General features: G+C 43.9%; 1 protein-coding gene across 3 annotated transcripts in view; it reads right to left on the bottom strand.

Annotated features, from left to right (window-relative positions):
- The window catches only part of GRIA1 (glutamate ionotropic receptor AMPA type subunit 1), a 308770-nt gene that overhangs the window by 109231 nt on the left and 180512 nt on the right, over positions 1-19027 (bottom strand). For all 3 annotated transcript variants that reach the window (XM_025924488.2, XM_025924489.2, XM_086699721.1), the window contains 2 exons: positions 10443-10604; positions 7723-7890 (listed from right to left, as the gene is read on the bottom strand). In XM_025924488.2, coding sequence (XP_025780273.1) covers positions 7723-7890; positions 10443-10604 — 330 coding nt within the window. The remainder of the gene's footprint in view (positions 1-7722; positions 7891-10442; positions 10605-19027) is intronic.

Genomic DNA, 19027 nt, shown 5'->3' with positions numbered 1-19027 from the left:
AATTTGTATTCAACCACAAATATGCTTCGTGGGATTTCTTTTCCACAAATGAGTCAGATCAAACTTTCATGGCCTCAAATCTTTAATCATAGAAAAGCTCAAGTGGTCAACATGTGGGATTCAAGACCTTTAGGGCCAAGTCTGCCACTCTGGGGGTGACCAATAAATCTCACCCAAGTCTACTCTCCAAGTAAGGATGAGTCTAGCTGTATGTCATCTGCTCAGGTGTAAGAAGCCACATTCTCTAATGGTGACCCACCATGGGTTCTCACATCAGTCTGGCCTAAGGCCAGTGAGGTGAGTCTCTACCTATAACCAATATGAACGTGGCCCTGTAACCCCACACCGTTTATTTATTCCCTTCAAATAGCTTAAAAGTAAGACTTATAGGGCTTTATCTTTTTCTGACAGTGACCAGCTTCTATGCCCTCAGAAGGTATAAGAATAGTTGGGGTATGTGTATTTGAGAGAAGGGGTGGGGGAGTGGAAAGAGAGAGGGAGGGAGGGAGAGAAGGAGAGAGGAGAGAAAGAAAAAGGGGGGCTGACTGCTCTGAGGATGACCCTCTCATCACCTTCTGGTTTGAAGTCTCACTGGGGAGGCCATGACAGGCCCAGAGTGCTGGACAAATTATACAACAAGGTTTTCACTCTCTCAGCTGAAATATGGAGAAATCCTCGACTCTGGAGAAGTCTAGGCTGGCTTTGCTTTTCAGAGAGAACACAAAGCACAGATCTTCCTAGAAAGAATAAGAAGGGAGCTATTTCAATCAATTAGCAACTGCACCTTCTCACCGTGGTCATCTCTTGATCATCTCTGGCTTTCCCATTCATTTGGGTTTGAGAGAGGTATGCTAAGTATGGGTTTAAGTAACTCATCTGGAAAAACAGACTGGGGCACATGTGCAGATGAATGGGTGGATGAGTGACTTTCCCAAACAGAAGGAAGTATGTCATTAATGATCCAAATGGGCATCTATGCTTTGGCCCCGGTCTCAAGTCTCAGACCAATTACCAGTATGGCGTTTTAGTATCAATTGTGTAATATTTCTATGACTCAGTTTGCTCGTTTGTTTAACGGGACCAGTTAGGGGTTAATTATGTCGTAAGGTTGTTTTAAGGATTAAATGAGATAGTTTATGACCAATGCTTGCTGCATGGTGAGTATTCGGCAAAGGCCAGCTGTTGTTGTTACCAATGGTGTAGATAATAACTACCACCATTTGACAATGTTTTATGTTTACAAAGTACTTTCATGCATATTCATCTCCATATACAGGAACCCCCGGAGGTACGCATTTAGGGATGATCGTCACTTACATGGGAAAAACCAGAACTCTGGAAGGTAAACTGATTTGCTCAAGACTTAAGACTTTTCAGTGTCAAAGGCAGGCCTAAAATCCAGAGCTTTTGATATTCTAGTATATTCACTGATGATACCAAGTGGCCTCTCCAAACAGGCGACAATGCTATCATGCTAGTCTCTGAGTAAACACAGAAATGCACACAGTAGTATGTTCTGCGTGCCTACTGCTGTCACCCGCTGCTACCGCTGGGCATTTCCCTGGCCATGCTCTGTTAACTCCTAATGAGGCGGCCATGAACAGGTCACCAAGCCTATCTGTTTCTGAGTTTCCTCCTCAAAGAACTGGAGTGTTTAGCATATTGCCTGGGACAAATGTAAAATGCATATTATTTAAATGATGATGATGATGAGGAGGAGGAGGAGGAGGATGGCTACTACTATTGTAGGGTAGTAGGGTGGGTAAGGTATGGAAAAATAAGATGATTTCAACATTGAAGCCTTGAGTCTGGTAAGTTGTTAGAGCAGGAGACTCTTTCAGCAGAGATGAAGGTGTTGCCACTGGCATTTGTACAAGCCTTTCTCAGTTTCCAAAAAAAGCATCATTAGCAAAGTCCTAGGCCCTCTACCTGAAGGCCCCTTGCACCGCCACAGTGTTTTCACAGGAAGGTGTTCATTTGATGTTCACAGGAACCCAGCAGGGAGCAGTAACAGCAGTTATTATGCCTATTTTACAGATAGGATTATTGAGACTCAGAGCTTACGGCACTTGGGTTCAGAATTCACGGTAAGTCATGAGAGGTCTGGGGCAGCTGTAGGCTCTTACCATCTAGTTGGAGAAGCCAAGACTTACACACACTGAGATAAATCAAAGTATGGGAAAGCAGACATCTCTGAACGACCCTTCCATTATGGCAAAGCAAAGAGAGGTCAAGAGAATGGCTTAGCCCCAGGGCATTTACATGGACAGTCTGGACTCACAGTCAGAAGAAGCAGCTTCTCAGAAACACCCACTTTGGGCAAATCTAGAAACTGCTATCTTTTTCATCAGGGCTGAACTTCTTAGCCCTCATCACCACCGCACACCGCCACCCCCCCCCCCCCGGCCCTATCTAGGGAGACTGGGGTCAAAAACTGAGTCTCCCCTTGGTTCCTGCTTCCTGGAACTCCCGTCGCCATCCTGGCGTCTGCCAGCTCCCTCTGTGACAAACAAAGAATTAGCCGTGGCTTCCTGTAAGTGGTACTGGGTGCCAGCTCAGAGTCTGCCGCTCATGAGAGGCTGAAGCACAATTTTTCTTTCCTGCCTTCTGCTGGGAGAGTGCTACGTAGTGTTTGCACTGTTTGAGGCATCAATACTGCAGACTTCCCCACCCCCTATTCCTGAGGGCAGCAGCAGAGATGCTCTGGACCCAGGGCCTCTGTAACTTCTTTGTGGCTGCTTTCAAGTGGACCCATCCTCTTGGCACCCCACTTGAGTGCTCACTGGGTGTGGGAAATCAGGGCCTGTGGTCTAGATCCCAGTGGATCACATCCTGGTTATTCTGGCTAGGGTAAGTCACAGGACCCCTCTGAGCTCCCACTTTCTTATCTGCACAATGGGAAGAACAACTTGGCTTTAATCATCTCATTCAGTTGCCCTGATGTTCAAAGAAGCTTCTACATTCTTCTTCTTTTTTTGAATTTTTTCATTTTTAAAAATTTGAGCCTTGTAACAAGCCAGTGAGGCAGGCAGTGCTAAGAGGATTATGTACATTCAGGAGATGAGGAACTCAATGCCAGGAAAGTTGAGTAGTTAGTCTAAGATCCCCAAGCTAGAGCTTGGTGGAGCCACGGTGAAAACCCACCTCTTCTCTTTCTAACTCCCTGACAGCCAAACATGATGCCCACAAGTCCTTGATTGTACCTTGACTCTGGTTCCTGCTGGATATCATACGCTTACATCCTCCAAAGTCCGATTCGCTCTTTATTCAAATTTATCCTTCCCTTAAGGCTTTCATGACCATCCATCTCAGCTGGCTTGAGACCGTTCCAGTCTACAACTCCTGCTCTGGAATAATTGATAATAGCTTTTTCTTTCACTCACAAGTGTCCCAGTTTGGATGATAAATTATAGGATCACCTTATTTAATGCCCAGACCCATCTTATAAGAAACCTTGTCGATACCCAGACTCCTCAGTCATGGCGTTCTCCTGTGACTGTCCATAGGACTGAGAGCTTGGCTATGCTATTTAGCCCTTAATCCACACCTTTAGAGCTAGGATTTCTCAGGAGCTTGCCTTCCATTTAAAAGTGGGTCTTGAGTCCTGAAAGGCAGGAACTGTCTCTTACACTGCTATTGCCTGTGCCACCCCAGATCTCACCTAGCAAAATGCTGGGACTTCCTTCACTCTGATAGGCTTGAGCATTGACTGACAGATGGCAAACACAAAGACCGAGAGGTCTGATCATCATTTAGGGCAAGCATTCTTCACCTGAAGTCTTGGGATTGGCTTCCAGGAGCAATATGGTCCTCGGACTCCTGGTCCTACAAAAATATATGTATGCACATGTGTGCATGTTTCTGGGAAAGAGAGTCCAGAGCTTTTAAAAATAATATCCTCGGGGCGCCTGGGTGGCGCAGTCGGTTAAGCGTCCGACTTCAGCCAGGTCACGATCTCGCGGTCCGGGTGTTCGAGCCCCGCGTCGGGCTCTGGGCTGATGGCTCAGAGCCTGGAGCCTGTTTCCGATTCTGTGTCTCCCTCTCTCTCTGCCCCTCCCCCGTTCGTGCTCTGTCTCTCTCTGTCCCAAAAATAAATAAACGTTGAAAAAAAAAATTAAAAAAATAAATTAAAAAAAAATAATAATAAATAAATAAATAAAAATAATATCCTCAGTGGGCTTGTGACCTCCAAATGCTAAGAGCCTGACTTGGGGAGCTGGATCTTCTCTGTCAGCCAGAAGCCGACTTATGGGTCTGCTTCCTAATGCCTACTCCTTCCTGGAGCACGGAGGGCTTCCAGGATGTGGGCTCATTACTATTCTGAATGGCTCCTGGATGTCAGGCAGGCAGGTGGCTGATTATCTTCACTCTCTTGCTGGGGAAATTACAGCAGGGTAAGGGGGGATGGGGGTGCATAGATATTACCCAAGGCCAAGTGCTATTGCTGGCTGGGCCACAGCCCTCGTGTCTCCCCTGCTAGGCTGGACCTCTGAGACTTCAGGGCAGTTACGTACACAAAGTGAGGTAGCAAGCAGATGTGGGTTGGAGTCCCAGTTTCACCACTAACCAGCTATATAATTTGGGGAAATTTTTAAAAATATCTCTGAAGCTCATTTTCTCCATTTATAAAGCATAAATTAATAAAACTAGCTACCTCAGAGTATTATATTGAGGATTCAATGAGTGAAACATGTAAAGTATGTTCAGAACCTCATATACATAAGAAGCCCTTAACACATCAGAGCTGGCATTACCATTATTTTTATCAGCACCATGCTCTAACCAGATGAGCTAACTGGCCACTACCATTATTTTTACAATAATGGGCTTATTCCTTCAGGCCTCACTCGCATGTATCCCATTTCTAACACAAGCTGAACTGCATAGGTCTCTTCCCAATGTGTGACCTGAAGGCCAGTGATTAGGGAAGCAAAGACCTGAGCCCTCAAACACAGGTTCCAGGGACTGAGTATCAGCAGAATTTACCCAGCATATTGTGGGCACATAGTTGCTCACTAGTGGCATGACTATTTCAAGAGATGGGTCTAGAAGGTGAAATGCCTGGACAGTGGCCATGACCGTGTGTGGAAGGCCCTGCGGCTCAATGTGTACAAGTAAAGGGCCAAGAGGCCAAGGGACAGGCCTGAAGCAGGAGGAGGAGGCAGGATGGGAGTCTCCTCCAGCCTCTGCTGCTAAGCTGCTGTGTGACCCTGGATGAGTCATTGCTACTCTGGTCAGCTGCCTCCTCTATGAAGTAATGGAAATGGAAGTCTGTAATCTTATCTAAAGTCTTATTCAGCAATAAATTACTGCGATTCTGGATTCTTAACAAATATTTAAAAAGGAATCTGTTTGAACAGCTGATCTTGGGATCAGAATGTTGGAGTTTTGTGTTTGGGGCTAGTTCTCCCCCACCCACCCCATCCCCCAACAGAGGCTGAAGAGTTTCTTAAGGGTTAGGTCTTGCCTTCTCTTATCTCCATTGCTTGGCCCCAGGCCAGAGTGCCCACAGGTTCTCAGGGAGCAGCTGACTGGCTGCCAGAGAAGCAGATACAAGTTTTGACTCAAAGACAATATAAAAGAGGTCATATTCTTTTGACTAAGGCAATTGCCCCCTCCCAAACCCCACTGAAGGCAGAAGCAAAGGATAAGTATACGTTTTAACCGGAAAGGCACGGATTAGACCATAAGAGAGAAAAAGAAGCTTAGAATGTCTAGAGACAGTTGAAACTTGGGAGTGGTCTCTCCAACTTCCTCATTGTCAAGGACAAGGAAAGGGAAGTGTGTAGGAAATACGAATGGGAATTTCAAGGTCACTCAGAGAGCCAGGGGCCCAACTGGACTTGGACCCCAGCTCTCCTGCCTCCTGGTTCAGAACCCTTCTTGCTACCTGCACTGCTTTCTGGGCTTCATCACTGCCATGGTGACGTCAGAATATCCTTACGACAGGGACGACATTAAGATGGGAGAGGCAGAGGAGCTGGGAGGGTTGTGAACCTGAGGGCAAGTCCCGGGGACCTTCTGAAACCAGTCTCACATTGCAAACAGAACCTGTCTCGCCTGTGGGGCCTGGAAGAGCATTTTAAGTAAGTCAGAAGGCAGGTGCTGCATCTTTGGCCATCATACGGAAGCTGCCTGATGTCCACTGTTGCTGCTTGGTGAAGGGGCTGCCCTCCACGGAGATGGGGAGAAAGCAGAAGGGGCTACTGGTGGACCCCTTAGCATGTTCCTCCTGTCATCACAGGGCTGCAGCTTACCCTCATTCCCAAGAATGGAGCTACACATTCTCCTCCATGTAAAGGCACTTCATCCAAGCTGAGGAACAGCTGGTGATGTTCCTTTCTCGGCTCTTTCCCCAGGTTGTTAAAATTGCTAGAGCTGTGCACGTGTGGTTGGAAAACGAATGGGGACGGTTGTGCATTTTGCTCTACATTCCTCCCTCGTTCAGAAACGCTCTCCTCCTCTCCTGGGAGCCTAAATTCACTTTCTGTTGAAGGTAGTCTCAAAAGTAAAACCACTCTTGGGGCACCTGGGTGGCTTAGTTGGTTAAGTGTCCTATGCTTGGTTTTGGCTCAGGTCATGATCTCATGGTTTGTGAGATCGAGCCCCTCACTGGGCTCCGCGCTGATAATGTGGAGTCTGCTGGGGGTTCTCTCTCTCTCTCTGCCTCTCCTTCACTTGTGTGCTCTTTCTCTCTCTCTCCCTGTCTCAAAAAAAAAAAAAAAAAAAAAAAAGTAAAACCTGTCTTATCCAGGCAACTCCATTCGATGGGGCAGAGGGTAGGTCATGAGTAGCATCAGCACTAAAATATTTTGCTGTTGCTGGTTTGCCACTGTGCCTGAAACTTGGACATTCCTTTCAGTTGGCACTGCCCTCTTTGCCCACTCCCCTCTGGAAACACAGCCTCTCTATTAGGAGGCATCAGATGGTACAGCCTATCCATCAGCAGCTCAAGAATCACAGCCTGGACTTGAGGTGTTTCTAGAGACTTCTAGAGGCTTTAAGAGATTTCTAGTTGCTCTGAGGGTGATCAAGCTGAGGGCAAGCTCCCAGAAGCTTCTAAACCAAGACTGTTCAATACAGAGCCCACAGGTACCATTGTTTCATTCTGCTTACACAGCAGACATATCACTGATGGAATATTTATGCTCTTCCCTGTGGAATCTAGATTCAGCCTAAGAATCCTTTGCATAGCCAATTGATGAGAATAGGCATGGCCATTTTCTATTCCTGTTCTTTAACTGTTCTTCAGTGCAAACAAAATTGATGATTGTAATGCTGAGAGGCAAGAAAATGGGATTAGAAAGTACCGACAAGCATTGTCAGGATCCCCTCATGAAATGTGTGTGGAAAGCAAAGGTAACAAAGACATACAGAAAACTAGGGCAGGTGGGGAAAGTCTCCAAGAGACGGCTCAAACGGTTCTGTTTCATCCCTACGTATTTCAAGTCCTCTCTCCAACTACAGCATAATCCCTAAACAGAAAATACAGCTTTTACACTATCAGGAGTTCCATACTATTTTTTGTTTAAAAAAAAAAACAAACACATTCTACATGAGCTTCCACGTATGCCAAGAGCCACAAACACAATGCAGTTGTTGTCCAAACCTCAGGCATGCTCCACCCTTTCTTTTAAATGGCTGCATCCCACCTGAAATTGATGCCGAAATCCCCTACGAGGCTCCCATAAGAAGGGGCAGCCACAGCCAGGCCGGCCTCACCTGCTGCAGAGCTCTTTGGATGTCGATCCCCTGGCCCCAGGGCACAGCTGGGTTAGCCAGGCAGTCCCCAGCATTCCCCCGGCGGGATATATCGATTCTCTGCCTCCGCAGGCTCTGAAAAGCCTCAGCCATCACCTTCACCCCGTCGTAGGTGAGCGCAGAGGTGTACTGGTGGGAGGAATGGAGATAGTTAGGTGTCAGAAAGAGCTGGCAGGGAGGCAGGTGGGAGTTCTGTCTGGGAACGTGCTTCCTGGTGATGAGAATGCTTTCAGTGGGGGCTACGGGAGTGGGGGTGGGCAGGGGTGACCCAGGAAGAGCCTGTGCCTAGGATGGGGGCTGCTGCTCCACATCACTAGCCAACGTTGCCCTCCTGAACTGTGGGTTCCCTTGCCAGTTGTGACTTTCAAAGGGAAGCTGGAATTCTAGACTTTTGTGTGCAGTCTTGCAATGTTAAAATGTTGGTTCAACTGGAAAAAGAAGGCATAGATTAAATGCATCACACCTATAGCTCTGATACAGCCCATAGAAATTTTGGTTTTCTCTGTTACAGTCACAGTTGGGAGCCAAGAGGAACTATTTACTCCACTATCCCCTGTGACAGCAAAAGAAAAAAAAAAATCCAAGAAGGGTAAGCTCTTAATTATTTCCACATGTGCCTCAAAGTGGCAGGTTTACACTCTGTATCCTTTCCCCTTGTGCTTATTCATGATAGCTCTCTTTTTCCCTTTAAAAGGGGGCTTAGATATTGATAAAACAAAGCAGGATAACGATCCAGGACAATATTTTCTGGCTTTGGAACTCATGCCTGTCTTGTTCATTAATTTGTCCTCAATGCCTAGCTTGTTCTGTGGTATATTTTAAGTTCACAATAGAGAGCTGTAGAATGAATGTGTATTTTTCCAGTTTTTAACTTTGATTCTCTCACTTAAAAAAAAAATATATATATATATATTACATTTGATTATTTTCATTTATTTATTTTTAATGTTTTTTTTCCCATTTATTTTTGACAAAGAGAGAGCATGAGCAGGGGAGGGGCAGAGAGAGAGAGAGAGAGAGAGAGAGAGGGAGACGCAGAATCTGAAGCAGGCTCCAGGCTCTGAGCTGTCAGCACAGAAGCACAGAGCCCAACACAGGGCTCAAACTTGTGCACCTCGAGATCATGACCTGAGCTGAAGTTGGAGCTTAACCGACTGAGCCACCCAGGTGCCCCTACATTTGATTATTTTTATAATCTCCAGTCTTTTGCAAGTTGGGTGGGGTATTCACATATTAATTAACTGGTGTGTGTTTTGTTCATTGCTTTAAAGCACAAGTGATTTTGTTTGCTTCAGCTCATATTGAAAGGAGTCTTCGTGTTTTAAAGTTTTTATTTAAATTCCAGTTAACATAGAGTGTAATATTAGTCTCAGGTGTACAATACAGTGATTCAACACTTCCATACAGTACCCAGTGCTCATCATGACAAGTGCACTCCTTAATCCCCGTCACCTATTTCCCCCACCCCTACCCACCTCCCGTCTGGTAACCATCAGTTCTCTACAGTTAAGAATCTTCTTCTTGCTTTCTCTTTCTCTTTTTTTCCCCCTTTGCTCATTGTCTTGTTTCTTAAGTTCCACATATGAGTGAAATCGTATGGGAAGTAAGTCTTCATGTTTGAGCTGCTAAATCAGTTTCAGTAAGAGCAGGATGAGAAGCATCTCAGCTAAATGACTTGCCATTCGCAAAAAGAAATTGACCGAGTGGCAAGAGAAAGTTGTCAAAGATTCACTGTTTGCTCCAGATAAACAAATTTGGCCTCAGAATCCTCAACACAGTGTTCCACACAGACACTGCCAAGATATTGAGTCTGACAGGGGAAAGAAAAATTACCTGCTGTCTTTATTCAAAACCACTATCAAATAGCAAATAAAATAGATTTTGGCTGTAGGATTTAGAGCTTCATGCCTGGGACATGAGAAGGAGATGGTCTGCATAACTGGGAGCTGATGTTCTGAGGCAGAGATGTGCTGGATATTGTTTATTAGATTTCCTTATTTTTTAGCTGGGTACGTGGCTGACCAGATAAAGGGCTAGCTTCCTGCACAATTCAAGAAGCTTCCATTCACAAAGAAATGAGTGAAAACCACATCCCCCCTGGAGCTGTGCCACATAGTGGCCCTGCCCAGAATAGAGATACCATTTTTCAGCTTCTCTGTAGCAGGTTGGGGCTAGGTTTCTAAGATGTGGTTAGTAGCATGTGAGTGGGTGATTTGTGTGACCTCTGAAAGGGTTTTTTTTTTTTTTTTTTTTTTTTAAAAGCAATTGTGCTTTTTATTTTCCTTTTTGCTATCCTGCTGGTTAGAGTATTGAGTTAATGGTTGGAGCTTCAGCAGCCATTTTGGGCTATAAGGTAGCAGCCATATGCTGAAGGTAGCAGAACAAGAAGACAGAAGAAGCTTGAGTGTTTGACAATAGCGGGGCTGTTATATAAGCCCTGGATTGCTGACTTCTGAATTTTGTTTATATGAGAGAAAAACAAAACATTTATCTTGTTTAAACCATTGGTCATTCTGTATTGTCAAACCTTTGCAGCACATCCTCATTCTTAATGTATATATTTTCCTTAGCTTATTCTTCTTAGAAAGTCTTTCCTTTCCTAAAGGTTAATAGTGCCCAGAAATCTGGGGCACACAAAGGGACCAGGTTGGTCCTTTGCTGCCTGCTGCCCATTCTCTCACCTTAGGTCTCTTCCAGTCCACCCGGGTGTGGTCGCGAGCATCGCTGTTCTTCCACTGCTGCATGATTTTGGCTGGGATGGTGTCTGTGTAGTTAACCAACTGGAAACCTGTTACATTTGCTCCACTCTCCTTGAATTTGTTTAAGTCAATGTCCATGAAACCCTGTGCAGGGAGGAGGGGAAAGAAATCAGAACGTGATGCCTAGATAAGTCAATTTAATCATGTTATAGGATCACAGGTTTTCCATCCTGCTCCATAAGATGAAACCAGCTGAATGGAGAGACCTTGGTGTCTCCTCCCCTTCCAAAGGTTATCATTAAGTTTGTGCCTGGTTAGCACAGCTAAAGGCACTTGCTCAGAAGCCAGCCATGCCTGGGCTAAAGTGCTGGCTCTGCTATTCAGAGCCGTTAGTTCAACTGACTCGGACTAAGTTGCTTGACGTTTTCTTGTCTGAATAACGAAGGTTAGGAAGTTAGGGAGAAAAAGCCATGTGGTGATGCACGTCAAGTGTGTGGGGCAGACTGAGTGATCAATAAGTCATGGTGGGATTGTTATGATGCTACAAATATGGAACAAGATAGAAACATAAGGAGGCAACTGTCTCCTCTACCACCTGCATTCCTCAACCCTTTTGAGAGAAGAAGAATCTGACGTCCATCAGGAGCAAATTCCTGTGGGCTCCCCAAGGTCACTAGCAAGTCTGCACAAGGGGCTGGATTCTGATCTGGATTCTGACCATCCCTCACTCTGTGCCCTTTACTGTACCACAGACTAACATCCACAAAGGATCCTTTACCAGGAATAAATCTTTCCTCCCGATTTGGTGAAGTTCATTCAAGTTCAGGAGGCCTTCACCTTAAAAAAGAAGCCTTGTATTTGTATAATACATTCCATAGAGCACAGTGCTTTCATATCTATGGCCTTGCTTCACTTTATGACTTAATAAGGTAGAAATTAGGTGTCTATTTGCCACTTTAAGAAACTGAGACAAAGGAGGAGAATTGATCACAAAGTCATCAGGTGCATCAGTGGCAGAGCGTGGACAAGGACTAAGGTATCTTGAGGGGCTTAACTCACTCATCTTTCAACAAACATTTTTGAGAACCTCTAGGGCACTATTCCAACAGTGAATAAAATACGTTCTCTTATGAAGCTTATATTCTAGTGAGAAAGACCATAAACAAACAAGTAAACGTGTAGCATGATATACACAATAAACTCATATGATACTGTCCACATCTCTCTTTTTTAAATTCTTTTTTTCGATGTTTATTTTTGAGAGAGAGAGACAGAGTGAGAGTGGAGGAGGGGCAGAGAGAGAAGGAGACAGAACCTGAAGCAGGCTCCAGGCTCTGAGCTGTCTGCACAGAGCCCGACGGGGGGCTCGAACTCACAAACCGTGAGATCATGGCCTGAGCTGAAGTCAGAGCTTAACCGACTGAGCCACCCAGGCACCCCGATACTGTCCATGTCTCTTAATTTCTCATTGACTTGATTTAGTTTCTTATTTATTTACTTATTGATTTAAAGTTTATTTATTTTTGAGAGAGCATGAGCAGAGGAGGGGCAGTAAGAGAGGGAGAGAGAGAATCCCAAGCAGGATCCTCATGCTTTCAGCTCAGAGCCTGATGTGGGGCTCAATCTCATGAATCATGAGATCATGACCTGAGCCAAAATCAACAGTCAGACTCTTGGGGCGCCTGGGTGGCTCAGTCGGTTAAGCGTCTGACTTCGGCTCAGGTCATGGTCTCATGGTTCGTGGGTTCGAGCCCCGCATCAGGCCTGTGCTGACAGCTCAGAACCTGAAACCTGCTTCAGATTCTGTGTACCCCCCTCTCTCTGCCCCACCCCTGCTTGTGCTCTGTCTCTGTCTTTCAAAAATGAATAAACATTTAAAAAATTTTTAAATAAATTTTAAAAAGACTCTTAAATGACTGAGCCACCCAGATGCCCCAGTCTAGTTCCTTATTTAAAACCTCTGGACATAAACAACTTCATTACTCAAAGATACTCCCCCTCCTTTCAAGTGCCTCTCAAGTTCTAATGTTTATTATCTGTATTTTATAAATAACCCAAGATCAGTTCCACTCAGAGCCTTTGTCCTAGGTATTCTCTGCCTCAAAGTGTGCTTTCTCTGGCTGGCTCCTTTCTGTCTTTAGGATCTTAGTCACCATGCAGTGTCTTCAGAGAGGTCTTTCCTGGCCCCTTTCCTAAAATTTTTTTTTTAACGTTTATTTATTATTGAGAGACAGAGAGACACAGCATGAGCAGGGGAGGGGAAGAGAGAGGGGGAGACACAGAATCCGAAGCAGGGTCCAGGCTCTGAGCTGTTAGCACAGAGCCTGACGCGGGGCTCAATCTCAGAAACTTCGAGATCACGATCTGAGCCAAAGTTGGTTGCCTAACCAACTGAGCTACCCAGGCACCCCTACTGGCCTCTTATCTAAAGATCCAATTCCTACTCTGTGGTAGACACTGTCAGAAGTACCCTGCTCAATTCCACTCCCCCTTAATATACTGATATTTGACTTTCTATACTAACTGCAAATATCTATTACTTCACCCTTGTGCAGGTTAAGCCAGATGTGTTGGGGAATAAACACACCCAGAGCAGCACTCAACCAATGAAAGATGGAGAGTTAGTTGATAAGTACTCCAGGATCCTGTCCCCTTGGTGGGGGTGGGGGGAGGGGGTATGTAATCCTGAGGTACACTCTACACCAATGTCTAGAGGTCCCTTAAGGGATTGTGTACTTTTATTGGCTGCTATCCTGTGCCTACCTGACTTTTCAGATTCCCTAATTGGCACCCAAATAAACCACTTATAATTGAATCTTTGTCTTAAGTCCTGCTTCTAGAAGAAACCAATAAATCACTCTACCACCCAGTCCAGTCATTTCCTTCTCAGTGCCCTGTTGAGTTACCTCAGGAGTGTTTATAACTATCTGAGACCATCTCTTTTGTTCCTGTGGTCCCTTGTCTTCCTCCTCCCATTGGAATATCACCTCCATGAGCACAGGGAAATTTTCTGTTTTTTTCATTGATGTGTCCTAGAGCCTAGCATCTAGAGCAATGCCTGGTACAGAGTAGGTGCTTAGTACATATTTGCTGTGTGAATGAATAAAACCCAGAGACGTGCTCAAGCAAGAATGCTAATTAGGCAGGAGAAATATGATAAGCCGGCCGAAAATGCCAGTGGATGGTCTTAATTGGTTGAAAAGAGCAGCTCAGGTTGACTTTTCCCGTAGCCACAGTTGATAGACTTCCACAGAGGCCTACTGATTTGCACAATGTTTCTAGCAAGTTGTTAGTACAGATGGAATCAGAATATGTTTTTGAAGACATTATACCACCTAAGACAAATCCCACACTGGTTAAAAGCTAATGCACAGTTGAGAAATTTCTCTTAATTTTTAGAGAACTTTAAAAAGAACATCTTGTTCATAAACGAACCATCAAGAGACTGAAATGGAAATTATCTCCCGCAGTCCTATTCTGTCACTTGAAAATCTGTAACCAGCCCCCAGGCATTTTATACTCACTGCCCTCATCTTGAACATAATGGGGGCCACAGGAAATGGCAGAGTTTATTCGAACATAAATGTCACTCAATTTCATCACCACAATTTCTGACTGCAAGGTTACTTACTAGAGCCAAACCTCGGTTACGTCTAATCAAACTGATGGGATCCTTTAACGGAACTCTTTGTGCTCCCCTGGGAAGGAACGCACAAAGGATCATAAAACAAATTCCTATCTGCGATTCTAGGTAAAAACAACTAAGGGAATAACTTGTGGTCAATGCACATTCATCTAATAGCTGGCATTTTCCCTCTGTAAGATCTCATGCTGGAATGGTAATATGGAATCCCTACATTGTCCTTCATCACGGAGAATTAAGTCTCTTATAGGGACTAGGTTTGATTTCTCTATAATGCAAGTAAATAGACTCTGCCAGTATAGATGGTGTTGGTTTTTTTTTTTTTTTTTTTTTTTTTTTAAGTTTACTTATTTGGAGAGAGAGAGAGAGAGTGAGATGGGGGAAAGGAAGAGTGAGAAAGACTGAAAGAGAATCCCAAGCAGGCTCCTCATTATCAGTGCAGAGCCTGATGTGGAGCTCAAACTCACAAACCATGAGATCATGACCTGGGCCAAAGTTGGACACTTAATGGACTGAGCTACCCAGGTGCCCCTACATAAGTGTTCAGACTGAGAAGGGGAAATAAACATGTTAACTATCTGCCCACCAGTTAACTGCAAAGTTCAACTCGCTCTTTCTATTCCCTGGAGCATGCTCATTAAACAGGTTTAATTAATCATTTTCTAATTTTCCTTGTCATTTTATTAAAATAAAAAAGGCCATGGAGGAGTAACATCTGATATTTAGAATGTTTTTCTTTATCTGCTTTATCTGTGCTACTAATTATGCAACATGTGTAAGGATGCAACATTGCTAATGATATTTTATTAAAGATTTAAACTATGAAGTTTAATTATTACTATTCTGAGCCATTTTTTCCTATTTTAGAACATTCCCCCAAGTACTGAGTCTATTGATGTGTACACTGTGACTCAGGGATAAAAATGAAGTAAATGTACAAGATGCTTCCAGTTATATGGTATGAGAACCCAGGTATCCTGAACCCAGACTCCTTCCGCTGTCCGCGCTGAGCTGTATCAGCTGCTGCTCTTTATAGAGTGACTCTGTTTCTCATCTAAAATACGGCTTTGTGACCAGTGAGCTCTTGGAGCCGTTATGTTACTTTGCTCCTGTGTGCCGTATCTGCACTTCTCTGGCACTTCACACTGTCCCACCTGTGACTGACGAAAGAGTAACAGGAGACGGATGCTCTGCCTACTATCTTGGTTCAAGTGCATCACCTGGCTGATGTACTACAGGCTGTTGGGAGAGAGGTCTTTAACTTGAGGGATGCATCAGAATATCTTAGAGAGCTCTTGCAAAATAGTCATTCCTAAAAGTTGTCATTCAGTGGCCCTGGTAAGCAATGGACACCTGCATTTTTTTTTTTTAATTTTTTTTTCAACGTTTATTTATTTTTGGGACAGAGAGAGACAGAGCATGAACGGGGGAGGGGCAGAGAGAGAGGGAGACACAGAATCGGAAACAGGCTCCAGGCTCTGAGCCATCAGCCCAGAGCCCGACGCGGGGCTCGAACTCACGGACCGCGAGATCGTGACCTGGCTGAAGTCGGACGCTTAACCGACTGCGCCACCCAGGCGCCCCTGGACACCTGCATTTTTATAAAGCTCTAATGCTGGCAGATTAAAAATCAAGAAGACTGCCAAATGATAGCACAACCAACAAACACTGAGGCCTGGATGTAGGGATTAGTAGGAGATGGTTCATCATCATCTTTCTAATGGAGACTCAGGGCTGGAATTAAAACTGATCAAGCAAGAGAAAGAGACCTAGACCTAGTATGTAGAAATGTACAGGAAACCGTCAGAATCACTGAACACAGAAAAGGTTTAAGATAGTTATTTTTAAGAAGTTTGAGATTGGAGAAAGCAAGCATTTGCTTTTTATTTTATACCCTGCTGTAATATATGTGTGTGTGTGTGTGTGTGTGTGTGTGTGTGTGTGTGTGTATATGTATATACATATATATATATATATATATGTATATACATATATATAAAATCTGTATATATATATGTATATACATATATAAAATAAACCTGTATATATATATATATATATATATATATATTTTTTTTTTTTTTTACTATGTGAATATGGTTCCTATTTATCCTATTAAAAATATAGCTCTTCAGATAGTTCTGATGTGCCTTGATGCTTAGAAGTCCTCTGTTAGTCCCTGGAAAGTGGGGGAGGGGGTGGCAGTGGAAGAACAGGGAAGATAAATTGTTGCATTTATTGAATCTTTGTTATGATGTGTGAAGGGAGCCCTGCTTAATTTGTTATCTCCTGGTCTGGAAAAAAGAATGCTGGCCCTATTAAATGCTCTACTGAAACACAGCTTCGGAAGCATTGCTCATAAGAATAATAAAAATAGCAATAATGGCCAAAGTTCCATTTCATTTGAATTATATAACTTCATCTCAACAACGTTCTGAGAATGATAAGATTACTGTCATTTAAAAATGAAAAATGAAATAATTAGTCAACAGGCACCCCTAGATTTATTTTAAACATTTCCCAAGTTCTTATCCTGAGCCAGGCATTCTGTTAAATGCTTTATATAGATAATTTTATTTTATCCCTCAAACAACCCTGAGAGGTGAACATGCACAGGAGGCACCAGATGCTTATTTGCATAAATGAGTTGAGTGAGTATCCATCCCAATTTATGTTGAAGAGCTGTGGTTCAGAGACTTCTAGAAACTCCCCTGAGATCACACAGCAAGCAACAATTCAATCCATGGTCCACCCATAAAATCTGTCTTCTTTATCAGTATGTTGCATTTTCTTGCTGGTGAAGGAACACATGAGCTTGGCTTTAGGAGGGTGTTTAGAGAATGTCCCAAAGAGGGGCAAAGGACCTCAGACAGTGTGGATGACACAGTGAATAGCCCTGAATAAGTGACTGACCTTGCCAAAGATAGGCCTTCCAGGACAGCTTTCTATCTTAAAGGAATATCTGTGGGAGAACACTCTAGTTTTCTCTCCTTGACACCAACCTCTGAAGGTTGGTTAGATGTTTCCCAAGCCTCTGATTTACCTAAAGTCTATTAGTGCCCACCTACCCTACATCCAGACCAGGGGTCAGCAAATATTTTCTGTAAAGGGCCAGATTGTGAATATTTTTGTCTTTGCAGGCCATATGGTTTCTGCTGTAATTATTCAACTGTGCCATTATAGCATGAAAGCAGCCATAGACAATAGTAAATGAATGAGCATGGCTGTGTCCCAACAAAATGTATTTATGGACACTGTAATTTGAATTTCATATAATTTTCACAAGTCATGAAATATCATTCTTTTCATTTTTTTCCAATAATTTAAAAATGTAAAAACCATTCTTAGCTCATGAGCCAAAAAAAAAAAAAAAAAAAAAAAAATGAGGGGACAGCTGGATCTGACCCATATACCACAGTTTCCTGATGCCTGAAGCAAAGATGTCAGGGATGAGACTTAACCCGTCATTGTACAGATGGGGAAAGTGAGATGGGGGGGGGGGGCGGGGGCATGAGTGGCCTAAGGCTGTATGGTTGGTTAGGGGATTAGCTGGGGTTGGGATCTGACTCCTTTTATGTCACTGTAGGAGCAATACAATAATGACCAGCTGTTCGAATAGACTGTGAGTAGAAGTGCTCAATTAAGTAAGGTAGTTAACTCAGGCATTCCTTCTATCTTATGTCAATTACAATTTTCAAAGGATTAGAAGGAAAAGGCATTTCAAATAATTATGATATCCTAAAGAGATGTTTAACACTATAACTACATTGGATATGCTTTCATGTAGCTGTGAAGATTTAGAAAATGGTTTAAGGATCATGAAGAGGCTCTGGGCTATCATTATGACTATTAATTATCACGTGTGGCTGGAAACAAAAGAACCGATTATGCGGCTTACTGGTTATTTAACCTCTCTGAGGCTCAGTTCTCTGGTCTTCAAAATGTAGCTATAATGGCACCTACAGCATGGAATTGTTGTAAGATTTAAAAGAATACATTGAAGCACTTAGAACTGTGTCTGGCACATAGTAAGTGCTTAATGAACGTTAGCTGTTATCATCACCACATTCACCATCATCATTATCACAGCCTCAAAAGAAGTTAGGTGTTGTTAGAACTGCTTCAAAACCAGGCAGTGGGCCAGGCAAGACTCCGGAGAGAACAGGAGGCAGGTGTATGGGACCGCTGCTGGAGGAGGATCAAAAGCGGTATCTTCAAAGCCAGATTTCCTTTTTCTCTGGGATTCTTTCAAGGGGTCATGTCAAGCTGTTCAGCCCTCATCATCCCGCTTGTGTGGACGCCACACCCGTCAGAAAGAAGAGGGGGCATCCAGCGTTGTTAAAGGGGCCAGCAAGAAGGTTTATTAAACAAGCCTGGACACCGGGAAGAGGGCTGCCTCGTCGCACCCCCCTTGAGATCTAGAAGAGGTAACATGGGAATAAATCGAAGAACTTTTAGTTTATACTTAGAAAGGCACAAGTTGAACATGCCAAGTTTCCCCCACTTGTCAGATAGATTCTTAGATGACAGCTCCAGAGAGAGGATGGTTACAGGCAAGTGCAGTTTGAAAAGTCTTGTTACATTAGAAATGCCTGAAAAGTGGGGATAATCAACCCGGGAAATAATGGAAAACTGAGAGGGTAAGTGGAGGATGTACTGAAATCCCAGAAGGGCTGTCATGGGGACGAGGTGGGGGATTTGTTCTCTGAGACTCTGGAAAGCAAGCCGGCACCTATGAATAGGCAGAAGTCGGGGCAGGCAGACTTCGGCTAAGATACAATGACAACTGCCATAGTGTCTAGGATGTATCCAGCCTACTACGTAGGGGGCAGCGTGCTAAGGGCTTTATTTGTATTATCTCACTTAATCCTCACAACAACCTTGTGAAGCAAGTACTATTATCATTCCCATCTTGCAAGTCAGG

The sequence above is a fragment of the Puma concolor genome, chromosome A1 (genome assembly GCF_028749965.1).
Source record: "Puma concolor isolate L17-30 chromosome A1, mPumCon1.1.hap2, whole genome shotgun sequence".
Classification (NCBI taxonomy): Eukaryota; Metazoa; Chordata; class Mammalia; order Carnivora; family Felidae; genus Puma; species Puma concolor.
Note: the sequence above shows the minus strand (reverse complement) of the source record. Positions and strands in the feature narration are given on the sequence as shown.